This window comes from Plodia interpunctella, chromosome Z (genome assembly GCF_027563975.2).
Source record: "Plodia interpunctella isolate USDA-ARS_2022_Savannah chromosome Z, ilPloInte3.2, whole genome shotgun sequence".
In the NCBI taxonomy this organism is placed as follows: domain Eukaryota; kingdom Metazoa; phylum Arthropoda; class Insecta; order Lepidoptera; family Pyralidae; genus Plodia; species Plodia interpunctella.
In genome coordinates, this window is record NC_071324.2 from 7,034,937 (window position 1) to 7,046,682 (window position 11,746).

At 38.9% G+C, this 11,746-nt stretch overlaps 1 protein-coding gene across 1 annotated transcript; it reads right to left on the bottom strand.

Annotated features, from left to right (window-relative positions):
- Positions 1-795: 795 nt before the first annotated feature.
- LOC128682851 (uncharacterized PE-PGRS family protein PE_PGRS54-like) lies at positions 796-11,536 on the bottom strand. Its single transcript, XM_053767786.2, has 6 exons — positions 11,333-11,536; positions 11,012-11,179; positions 7,744-8,002; positions 3,438-6,364; positions 3,222-3,249; positions 796-2,694 (listed from the first exon to the last, which is right to left on the bottom strand). The coding sequence occupies exons 1-6, from the start codon at positions 11,462-11,464 to the stop codon at positions 998-1,000; spliced, it is 5,211 nt and encodes a 1,736-aa protein (XP_053623761.1). The 5' UTR covers positions 11,465-11,536; the 3' UTR covers positions 796-997.
- Positions 11,537-11,746: the final 210 nt, after the last annotated feature.

An 11,746-nucleotide genomic window follows, 5' to 3' on the forward strand; every position in this document is an offset into this window, starting at 1 on the left:
AATAAAATATATTATATTTTGAAATTAAATATAGTATTGTAGAAGTAATGAAATAAGAATAAGTACTTTAATAAATTATTAGGCTAACACATCAATGCCTTTGTATTAGCGATATCCAGAGGCACGAGCTTCTTGTGTGCTTGCTCGCACAGCTGTTCAGCTGTTGAAACGCGTTCTCAAACGGCGCATGTGACTTATTTGTTATCAATTTTAGCGTAAATTAAAAAGATGCTATGTAATCCCAATTAACACGAGTTTTAATGGCCACCGTTTACGAGCTTAGCTCCTGTAAAAACATAATAAATTGTAAACAGGAATCACACAAATCTATTGATGAAAACTATATTTAAAAAGGTGCTGTAGTTTTAACTTTCGCGAACAGAGTCGGCAGAGCTCTCTGTTTTATAATATGTAAGTATATGGATATAAAGAACACTTTAAGTATTACATATTTGTGTTAAGAAAAAAAAAAGATAAAATTTGATGGTGGCGGCAGTATGCAGGAAGGGCAACCTTAACTATGTCATTTTAAAATAGTGCGTGTCTGAAAACCTGCCTTAAAAATGAAAATAAAATAAAAATTACTTATTGCAGGTATCTACCCATATCATTAAATTAAGACATGAAATTAAAATTAAAATTGCATTCAAAATCTTTTTTAAATTGGATTTTTAGAAGGTTCACCTCGTCACATTCAGGACATGTAACTTAGTGAACCTCCTGAAGACCGCTGCATCCATCCTGTCCGCTATCATCCTCAGGTCTTAATTAGTTATGTTTTGCAGTAAATGAAATACATTAATTACATTTGTTATATTTTTTATTTATCATAATAATGAACTTACCTAATACACACTTATATCACCTTATTCATTTAATTACTGAACACTTCATGCAATTTAGTTACAAGTAACAAAATCGTGATTGCACTGTCCAACTACAATATCAATGATATCAATGATAGAATACTTATGCTAAATTTAGAACTAATTTATAATTAACATCTCATTGGGGTTCCGTCTGGATTAGTCGGAATCTTTGGTCTACATACTTTTTTCTTACCTTCGGCACTACTGACCATTGTGCATGTAAACGTAAAATATCCACAGGACGAGGATTTGGTGTAATAAGTGTGGGAGTACTGTTTTCTAATATTGTTTTCACTGTCTAGATCACGTGTCACTGATTTAGAAACAGAAACATATCGGTTGTCGTCTGCCCGTGGGTTGTACAATGATCTTAAATCTTTCGGGTTAATGTTATTTCTTCCGTAGTACTCTGGATAAGAATATTTCACTTTGCCCGAACCTGGTGTCAGTGTGACGGTCTGCGCCTGCGAGGGAGAATGTTTAGTACCTACCACATAAGTCTTTTCTTTAGACGATACTGATTTTACACTACCAGTAAAACCAGCCGGTATCGTATAGCCACCCATGCCGGGCACGCGTTCCCCAGGTTGGTACACTTTACTTTCGTCGGGACGTTCCGATTTTATTTGAGTGATTTTAGCATCTTGGTTTTTTAAAGACCCAATTAAAATGTGTTGCGTGCTGCCACCAGTAGATTGCTTCACTTCGAGACCTTTTCTTGATGTGCTGTGCTGTCTTTGTGATTGATGAGTGTTTTCAGTCTCCCTGCCGTAGTTATCATAGTTAGCGTATTCGTTGGGAATATTGTCCACTCCTTCAGGAACTTCTTCCACGTCATATTCGTCTGTTGGAGTGTCGTCTACATTATAATCGTAGTCGCCACCATTATTATTGTTGTTATTATCATATGTCGATGAAAAAGACCGTCTATTACTCGGCAACGGAATAATATTAGTTGTATTGACTTCTTCCTTTGGTTTATGATGATCATAGTGAGAATGTCCGTTGTAACTAATGTTTGATTCCTGGATAGTATTTTCTTCATTTTTTTCCAATCCTTCATATGTTGTGGATGAATCTAGAGGTTTGTCAGTATTCTCGACATTGACATTTATGTTTGTGTTGTTTTGGTCAAAAACATCTATTTTATCAAATGATGTAAAATTTGAGAAAACTGCATCTTTGTCAAGACTTGCACCAGCCTGTGCTGCACCATTATATGTTATTCCATACTTGAATGTTCCACGTAGTTGCGACTGAGACGTGCCCATACGTCCACTTGATTGTGCCGACGCCGTGCCTCCTCCTTCGAACGGCGTTTTCATAATTTCATGTGCTTTGTCACCCTCCTTGTAAGGAGTGAAGCCAATCTGTGCTTGAGACGAAGTACTGCCTGGTCCACGAGCTTGAGCGTCAGCTACTCCGCCTTTAACGCTTCCTTGTACTTGGGTGTTGGACGAATGCATATTTCCTCCGCTCTGTGATTCGGTCTGAATAGAGCCGGTTTCAGATCCAAGTTTAACAGCTGCTTGTGACTTATTTTTTCTTCCTCTACCTTCGGCATTACTGGTAGCTCCCTTTTTACTTCCAGATACTTGACTTTCTGCACCCTTATTGTCATCGCTTATGGAAGCTTGTGCGCTGAATGATCCAGTATCTGTATACGTACCCTGGACGTTAGTTTGTGCATGACCTTTTTCGTTTCCGCCTTGTGATGAAGCTGACGCTGTAGTTCCATTGAGACCTTGATAAACTGATGCTAAAGCTTGTGAATCATCGTCTTCTTCTATAATAGAGTTCGGCTCCATAACATTTTGTGGTACCCCTGAAAAATATAATGGTAAACATGTACACAATAATAAAAGTATATATAATAATTATTATTATAGTCTCACATGTCTCATAAAAGTATATTTTAATAGTAGTTTTTTTTTTCTTGACATGGCCATTCTATATGCTACCGTGGATGTCGTCCAATGGACAGCCTCTGCCGCTGATAAGCAACAACTACAATCCCAAAGCGGTTGACGTCAGGCAAGCGGCCGGTCATAAAATTAGTTCAAAAATCGCAAAATTTACCGATTAATTTTTAAGCTGACTTGAAGCCGGGGTTTGACGCCGCTTTAGTGAATGCAACAAGAAACAAGCGAATAGGAGATAAATTATTTTACTCATAAGTTTTAAAGTTTGAATTTTATGTTTATTCTTTCTGTCGGTTTATTGTCGTTTAATAAATATCAACAGTATTATTATATTATAAATCATTTTTCTTCCTGTCATATTTTAACTACATAATTGATTAAAATCATGTTGGATGTAAAATGAAAAAACTAACAAAATAATTTCACTTACCACCATAATTTGTGTTTTGACCAGCAGCCTGAAATAAAATACATAGACTTTAAAAATATTATCTCATTGATATAAAATCATACTAGATATTACAATAATTAATAATAGTGGATTTATCACTAAGCAGATTTTTATTTAATTAGAAGCTCAAACTAGAGGAATAGTAGGGAAAATGTGAGTCCAACAATTTTTTGAAAATAATTTTGATTAATTTACCTGCGGCTGTTCATATCCATTAATATTGGTTGGTCCCTGATTGTTTCCACCGTAATCCGGATTATTATTAGCATAGCCTTGCTGACCATTTCCGCTATCTGGATAATAATTTTGTAATCCTATACCTCCAGGTGTTTGTGGTCCTATTGATTGATCATAGGTACCGCTAGGGTTACTTCCACCTGACCCATAGCTAGAGTCTGGACCTTTTTGGGCGTTTGTACCATAGTCATATGTAGATTGAGGCTCAACTCCCGACTGCCCGTATGTTACGCCGTTTTTAGGCCTATCTATATCACCTTGGCTATATGTGTAACCAGGACCTTGTTGGCCATTTCCACCCTGTCCGTAGGTATTTTGTTGCCCAGTGCCACCAGAAGCATTTGGGCCATTTCTTTGTCCATATGTTCCACCAACATTAGGTTGCCCATTCCCACCACCGTTTGTGTAGGTTGGGCTTAGTTGACCATTTCCACTTGGTCCACCATACTGGGACTGCGATCCTGTCCCACCATAAAGTTGCGAGTCACTGTTTGTTGGTCCATTTACTGATTTACCTGATCCGTAGTTATATCCCGGAATTAGTTGTTGACCATTACCGTCTTGACTGTATACTGTTGGTTGACCACCAACGACGGGAGATTGTTGCCCAGTGCCACCAGATCCGTATGGAATTTCGGAACCTCCGGTTTGCCCATAAAATCCAGGTATACTTGGCTGATCTGGTCTTCCAGAGCCATACGTATAATCGGGACCGTATTGATTTCCTTTTCCGCGTGCAGTTGGTTGAGTAGTACCAGTAGGTGTTTGTGAACTTCCATAAGTTCCATCGGGACTTATTTGAACTCCACCGGGCCTATAATAATTAGGACCCTGTTGCCTATTGTCAATAGGACCTGCTGATTCCTGCCCGTAGGGTCCATTCTGATTAGATTGGCTACCTACACTAGAGCCATAAGGGTATGGACGACCTTGTCCATTGCCACCATTGTCATATTTATTGGTTGGTGATTGTAAATTATTACCAGTAGAATGGCCTCCTGTCTCTCCATACTGGTTTGGGTGAACATCAGCCGTGCCGTAATTATAAGTAGGACTAGGATGAATATTTCCATAACTAGTCTGTAGTCCAGTAGGATTAGGTTGGTCAGTTCTACTAGAGCCATAATTGTAACTTGGATATTGTGATTCCTGTCCACTGCCTCCCGTGTTTTGACGTGCACCATTTGTTTGTCCGTAGCCAGGAGTCTGTTGAATACCGCCTGTATTCAATCCAGACACTTGATTTGGGTTTACAACACAACAATAATAAAGAAGACCATCTGCCCCTCTTATTGGTCCAGACGCAAGTGGCCAGTTCCCACTTGGTATTATAGAAGTATGATATGAAGGATAGCCACCTGCTGGTGTTTTCTGTATATTATGACTTGGTGTTATCAAGCCCCCATTCCCACCTTGATGTGGAAATCCTGTGCCAGTAATCCCTACTTGACCCAGATCGCCGGTTTGTGGTTGTCTTCCCTGACCATTGTATCCTCCTTGGCCTCCTATCCCACTATGACCTGGTATTCCTTGCCCATCCACACCTGTTTGTCCTGGTATTCCTTGACCTCCTATCCCGCCATGACCTGGTACTCCTTGGCCATTCATACCTCCTTGTCCTGGTATTCCTTGTCCTCCTATACCGCCTTGTCCTGGAATTCTTTGATCTCTCATACCTCCTTGTCCTGGTATTATCTGTCCTCCTATCCCCCCTTGTCCGGGTATTCTTTGCCCATTGATACCGACTTGCCCTGGTATTATTTGCCCATTGATACCGCCTTGTCCTCGTATCCCTTGACCATTCATTCCTCCATGTCCTGGTATTCCTTGTCCATTAATTCCTCCTTGCCCTGGTATTCCTTGTCCATTGATACCACCTTGTCCTGGTATTCTTTGGCCACCAATCCCGTCTTGTCCCGGTGTTCCTTGCCCATTGATACCGCCTTGTCCCGGTGTTCCTTGCCCATTGATACCGCCTTGTCCCGGTGTTCCTTGCCCATTGATACCGCCTTGTCCCGGTATTCCTTGCCCATTGATACCGCCTTGTCCCGGTATTCCTTGCCCATTGATACCACCTTGTCCTGGTATTCCATGCCCATTGATACCGCCTTGTCCCGGTATTCCATGCCCATTGATACCGCCTTGTCCCGGTGTTCCTTGCCCATTGATACCGCCTTGTCCCGGTATTCCTTGCCCATTGATACCACCTTGTCCTGGTATTCCATGCCCATTGATACCGCCTTGTCCCGGTATTCCATGCCCATTGATACCGCCTTGTCCCGGTATTCCCTGCCCATTGATACCGCCTTCTCCTGGCGTACCTTGGCCTCCCATAGAACCTTGTCCTGGTATTCTTTGTCCACCAATGCCTCCTTGTCCAGGTATACCTTGGCTTCCAATACCGCCGTGTCCAGCTACTCCTTGCCCATTTAAGCCACCTTGTCCATTGATGCCTCCTTGTCTTGGTATTTCTTGGCCATTGACCCCGCCTTGATCTGGTCTTCCCCTGGTCTGCCCATTTTCTTGGCCATTACTTCCGCCCTGGCCTGGCATTCTCTGGCCTCCAACTCCACCATGTCCTGGTAATCCTTGTCCACCAATTTGACTTGGTGGCATGTGTCCATCAATCCCGTTATGACCTGGTATTCTCTGGCCTCCAGTTCCTACATATCCTGGCACTTTTGAACCTCCTCCATGATCTGAGAGCCCCTGACCTGTCATTCCTGCTCCACCTGGACTTGATGGACCTCGTCCGTAACCGTAGATATCAGGTTGAGGTCGACGCAAATTCGAGGCCTCCATGTCACTGCGACCATCATAACACTCTTCGCAGCTCGGATCATATATCGTTTGACTTTGGGCTTGGCCCATCCCACTATTTCCACCTGAAATAATAGTTCTAAATGTTCTATCGTCTTTCTCTAAATAAAAGTTACTTCCACTTATTGAGACCATTTTAATACAAGCTTTTATTGTTGTCAGAGAGAACGAATCAGAGAAACGTGTGTAAGGACACATGCGCGAAATAATTAGTGCAAAAGACACATGCGCGAAAGATATTTGCGCGCAACACAAATGCGCGTAAGATACTTGCGCGCAGAGACACATGCGCGATAGCCAATTGCGCGCAAAGACACATGCGCGAAAGCCAATTGCGCGATCTGAGGTAAAAAGGGCGGGCGTTATTATGACAAGAATATTTTGAAAAAAAATTCTAATCTAGCTTAATCTTTTAATGTTCTCAAGCGGTAGTTATAACACACGAAACTGATCTGTTTCCTAACTACCTGATTTAAATCATCATTACTAATCATCTAACTAATTTGTATGGAACATTTTTTCAGATAGTAATCCCTTAACGAGCCTTTTACCTTTCGCGCATGGGTCTTGCGCGCATGTGTCTTGCGCGCAAATGTCTTTCGCATATATGTCTTTTCGCGCATGTTTTCATGCGCGCAAGTGTCTTCACGCAAAATGATTCGCGCAAGAGCCTTTGGCACGTGTGTCTGTCGCACATGTGTCTTCCGCGCAAAAGTACCAGATTCCGTTCAACGTGTGATAAATAAATTATGTCTGTGCAGTAAACCGTTGAGGATTTCCCACATATAGAGCCGTTCATGGGTGCATCAGTAGGTCATGCTTAATATAATAATGCATTGTCATCTGTACTAAACGTGTGTACTAAATTTCAGCTCAATCTGTTTAATATTGAAAATCAGCGTTATGGCTCTTTGTCATGGCACAAGCTGAGTGGTACGCTTTTGTAGCATAATGTAATGTGCCTTTGTAATATTAAAATTTTGTTAATTTTCTGTGATATATATTAGTATGCTATGAATAAATGTATTTCTGTTTATATTTCTATATACTCAATTTCAATTTCAAACTTTAGTTGCAAGTTTCCACCCGTGACATACGGGACTTAGCGACTTACATACACAGTTACAATTGTAAGTTAAATAAAAGCTTTTAAAAATAACTTGCGCTTGTATTATTTATCAAATATGTCTCACATTCTTTACAATATTTTTAACTCCTGACTCTTCTGACTCCACCTGGAATCGAACCATGCCTGTCCAAATCCTTAACCATTTGGACTATTTGCGCGAGTTTAGAATTGTTTAGTTTTTGGATTTATATTTAAGAAATGGTAAATACGATTTAATTTAGAATATGACGTAAAAGTGTCAGTGTAGGCCTAATTTCTGAATACATGATTTGATTTAATTGTTTCGAAAAGTAAGTAAAATGTATAAGTACTTACTAACGCTTGCTCTAGAAGAATCAGCTGCGGAGTGTGCTTCTGCCTTGCCCTCATCTTTCCCGTTGCCTCTGTCTATAGCCAAATATTGCGACTGCGTTTGACCTCTGTATCGACCCCTGAGGCCGTATGCTTGCCTTCTTTGCCGGTACAAGCTTGTGAAAGGTCTGGTGAAGTCCGTGAGATCAAAGGCCTCCTCTGTAACCGCCTTTATGACTTGACAGAAGACCGTGAAGTGTTTGGTAGACTCGAGCGGTGTTATCTATTGTGAAAGAAAATGATTGTGCTGTGAATTTTTAACTTTAGAAAGACGGAAATGTCTGCATTTCTGCAAACCTAATACCAAAGTATGCAAAGCGTGAATATTTCCACATACTTACCAATATCTTGTTAATTGGATTATATGACAGTACTAGCTTTTGTCCGCGTGAATTTCTCACGGGAGCAGTTATTTTTTCGGGATAAAATGTACCCTAAGTCCTTCTCAACACTTCAAACTGTATGTAATTTGCAAAATTTCAAGTTGATTGGTTGAGTAGCTAAATAGTTAAGATGTTACAAACTTTCTTTCGCACTTTTTAATTAGGATCTACTTGGTTTCAATTTAAACTTCGGAAAATTTTACCTATGTGTGGTTTCGTTCATATACGAACGTGGGTATTAATTAGGGGGAGTGTTCCTCAGGCCATTTAAAAAGGTAGAGAAGAAACAGAATTGCTCTTTATTATCTATTTTATTAAACCTACGCAAATATTCATACAGTTATTGATTAAAATATCAGGACAATCACACAGATTGAGTTAGCCCCAAAGTAAGTTCGAGACTTGTGTCATGGGATACTAACTCAACAATACTACATTTTATAGCAAGTACATATATAGATAAACATCCAAGACCCAGAGTGGTGTTATGTAGGTAATTTATTGTATCTGTGGCCTCCTAATTTCGATTTTGTTCTGGTTGTTACTTTTTCTTATTGCGATGTGACTTTATAGAGAATATGTATTCTTAGCAATAATTTATTATTACAAAATTTGTTAAGCTGTTCGTAAATAGGCACTCTTTTTCTACATGACGATAAAATGTACGCAACATCCACTTAAAGCCATTTGTCTTTAAGGTTATTTAATTTTTCTCGCTTTTTATATGGGGTCGGTAAGTAGGTACCATGTTCGTTCCCTACAATTTTTTTTTTTTTGTTGTTCTATCTATTGTTTTATTCGACACCTCCAGGCGATATGGTGTGACAATGTGGTGTCAACCGAATTTATAACTGAGCAGTTTTATAATAGCGCCTTCACCTAATTAAATCTAATTTTTATTCTATTTACGATAAAATAAATTGTGCAACGAAATGGGCCAAGGAAATATGATCAACCTTGACAAAAGAAGTTATCGCCTAAATTATGTGAGCGATAAGTAAAAATACTTACTGGCTGCAGTTTAGATATGTGCCAAAGGTTAAAATCAGTTTTGAACAAGGAAGATAAATTAGTCAAGGAATTAGAAGAATACAATTGTTTTATAATTGTAATCTCTGTTCTTGACCTCTACTTGAGTCTGGTCGACCTATCTGGACTGAATGTCCAGATCACATCATGTACATATATGCATAATCAAACGCAAGTTACCTTACACCGAAACTCTATGCGATGGCAATAGCGCTGAATTTACTATTACCTATTTGATTGCACGTGTCGCTAATGCTGGCTGCAGATTGTCGACGATCGGATTCTGTTCATTTCATTGTATGGGCAAATTCGTCCCTTTAACTTATGCCGATATATATATCACTTAATAACGTCAATAATTTACTCAAAACGAAATACTTCCTGCACTCTAGTCTTCATGTGAAAACATTTCAGCAAATGTACTTAAAAACGTGTTCGGCGTGCTGTTTGCCGATAACGTATTTGCCGGCATACAAATTCTGATAAATTTATCATATTTCAATCCGGAAAAACAAATTATGTTTTTGCCGCATACCGACGGTAAACATACCTACATTCGTATGCATTAAATATATATAATTACTTCGTTATTCGCCGCGAACTTAGACATACATATATAACATACTTAATAATTTTTTGATGAGTTTTTACAACATTGTGAATATTTCAAAAACTACTTAACCTATTTTGTTGCCTCATGAAGTTAAAAATTCTATTGACAGATTCTACATACCTTATAAATTCCATTAAAACCAGACCAACGGTTCGAAAGTTATCGCGTCGCGTTACACACTTACATACCTATTTACAAAAAAGAAATATTTTGGCCCCAAGTAGATTTGCAGACCTCGCTCGCTTCGCTCGCTTGGTCCACTAATTTTAAAAAGAGGAAGATTTTGTAAGTTAGTCTGTAGGGGAAATCTTTGGAACTACTCATGAGGGTTCCAAGATATTCCCACGGAAGTGAAACTTCTGGACACAAAAATTTAACTAGGACTAGAGAAAGAAATCGTTTCATTCACCGTACCGTACCGTAGTTTATCACAAACGGACAGACTCAAAAACTACTTCAAGGATTTTCGTGTGGTTTTCATCAATAGATAGTGTAATTCTCGTGGCTTAGGTGTATGATTTATTGTGGTCAATAGACCACAGATTTACTGCGGTTGATGGAAAATCTGATGATGGCATCACGGCCGGGTCGCGAGGTTCCCTTTATCATGGTTAAATTATAAAGTAAATGTATAACTATAGCACATTTTCAAAACCAAAAATATCTACGTTATTTATACAAATATTATATATATATATATATATATGTTTGTACACAAAACAGCATATATAAGCCGAAACTAGTAGGCCTATAGTAGAAGTGGTAGAAGAAGAGAGACGTCACATTAGATGAACTAAAAATTAGGAAACCTTCATTTTCCTTTGGAAAAAGTTGAAATTGCAGAATTAATATATGCCAATTTTAATTGTCTTTGTCCTACTTGTGAAGGTTTAAAGACTCGAACGTAATTTCGCATAGCAACACAAGTTGAATATGATACAAATATATTCGCGAAGCGGCATCTTCAATAAAGCATTTGTCCAGACTTCGTAATGATAATTTGATTTAAAATGTCCTTAGAATATTCTTGTTTAATTCAAAATTAATTATTTAGTTCTGATAAAATATAGCCACGTTTGTTACTTAGTTTCACTAAATTTATCTATTTATTTGTTGCAAATGTAGGTTAATTAGTCAAGTAATATAACAGACAATAATAGTAGCTATATGGTACGTTAGTAATAATAAAACACATTATTATACTTACTGATATGAACTTCCGATGGGGTGGAATAGGTTTCAAATCACTGAGACCGCAGATTTGTGATGGTCGGTTAAATGGTGTCAACTCGTTAGAGAGTTTTTTATCATTTTGCACGTCGAGGAGCCAAGTGATACAAATGTTTGAATCTAGGTTTTTGCAGACAACGTAAAGCTGAAAAATTACATATTTTACAAATTATATTAATCTATATCGTTAGATTTTAGCTTCTTAATGGTTGTGAATTGTTATAATTAATTAGTTTAATCACTAATAAATACGAATTTTTGGTCTCAAATTGAATTATATTAATTGATGATGAAATACCTGCTTGGTTGAAGCGGGAGCCAAAGCGGTCGGCAATGAATGTGCTTGGCTTAGTAGAGCGAAGACGATGCAGAGAAAAGGAATCCTCGGCCTCGCGCTGGAGGTGGTGTGTGGCGGCGTGTGGCGAGGCATGCCGTCGGAGCGGTGCGCGGCGGCACTCTGCTACGCTGCTGATGTCGCCAGCGCACTGTCCGCCATCTGACCCGAGCCCGCTACTCGCAACCTAAGATGAACCCGTATTAGATATAAGTTCACCCACCTAATTTCGGCGATAGCCAAAGAATTCGCAAGTTTCGATTCGAATACGACCAAATTAGTTAATCGATTCAATGCAGGTCTCATTTTCACTATAATTTTCTTAATGTAACATTTGTTTCTTACCTGACTACAACTTACAGCTAGTGGAGCTTATAA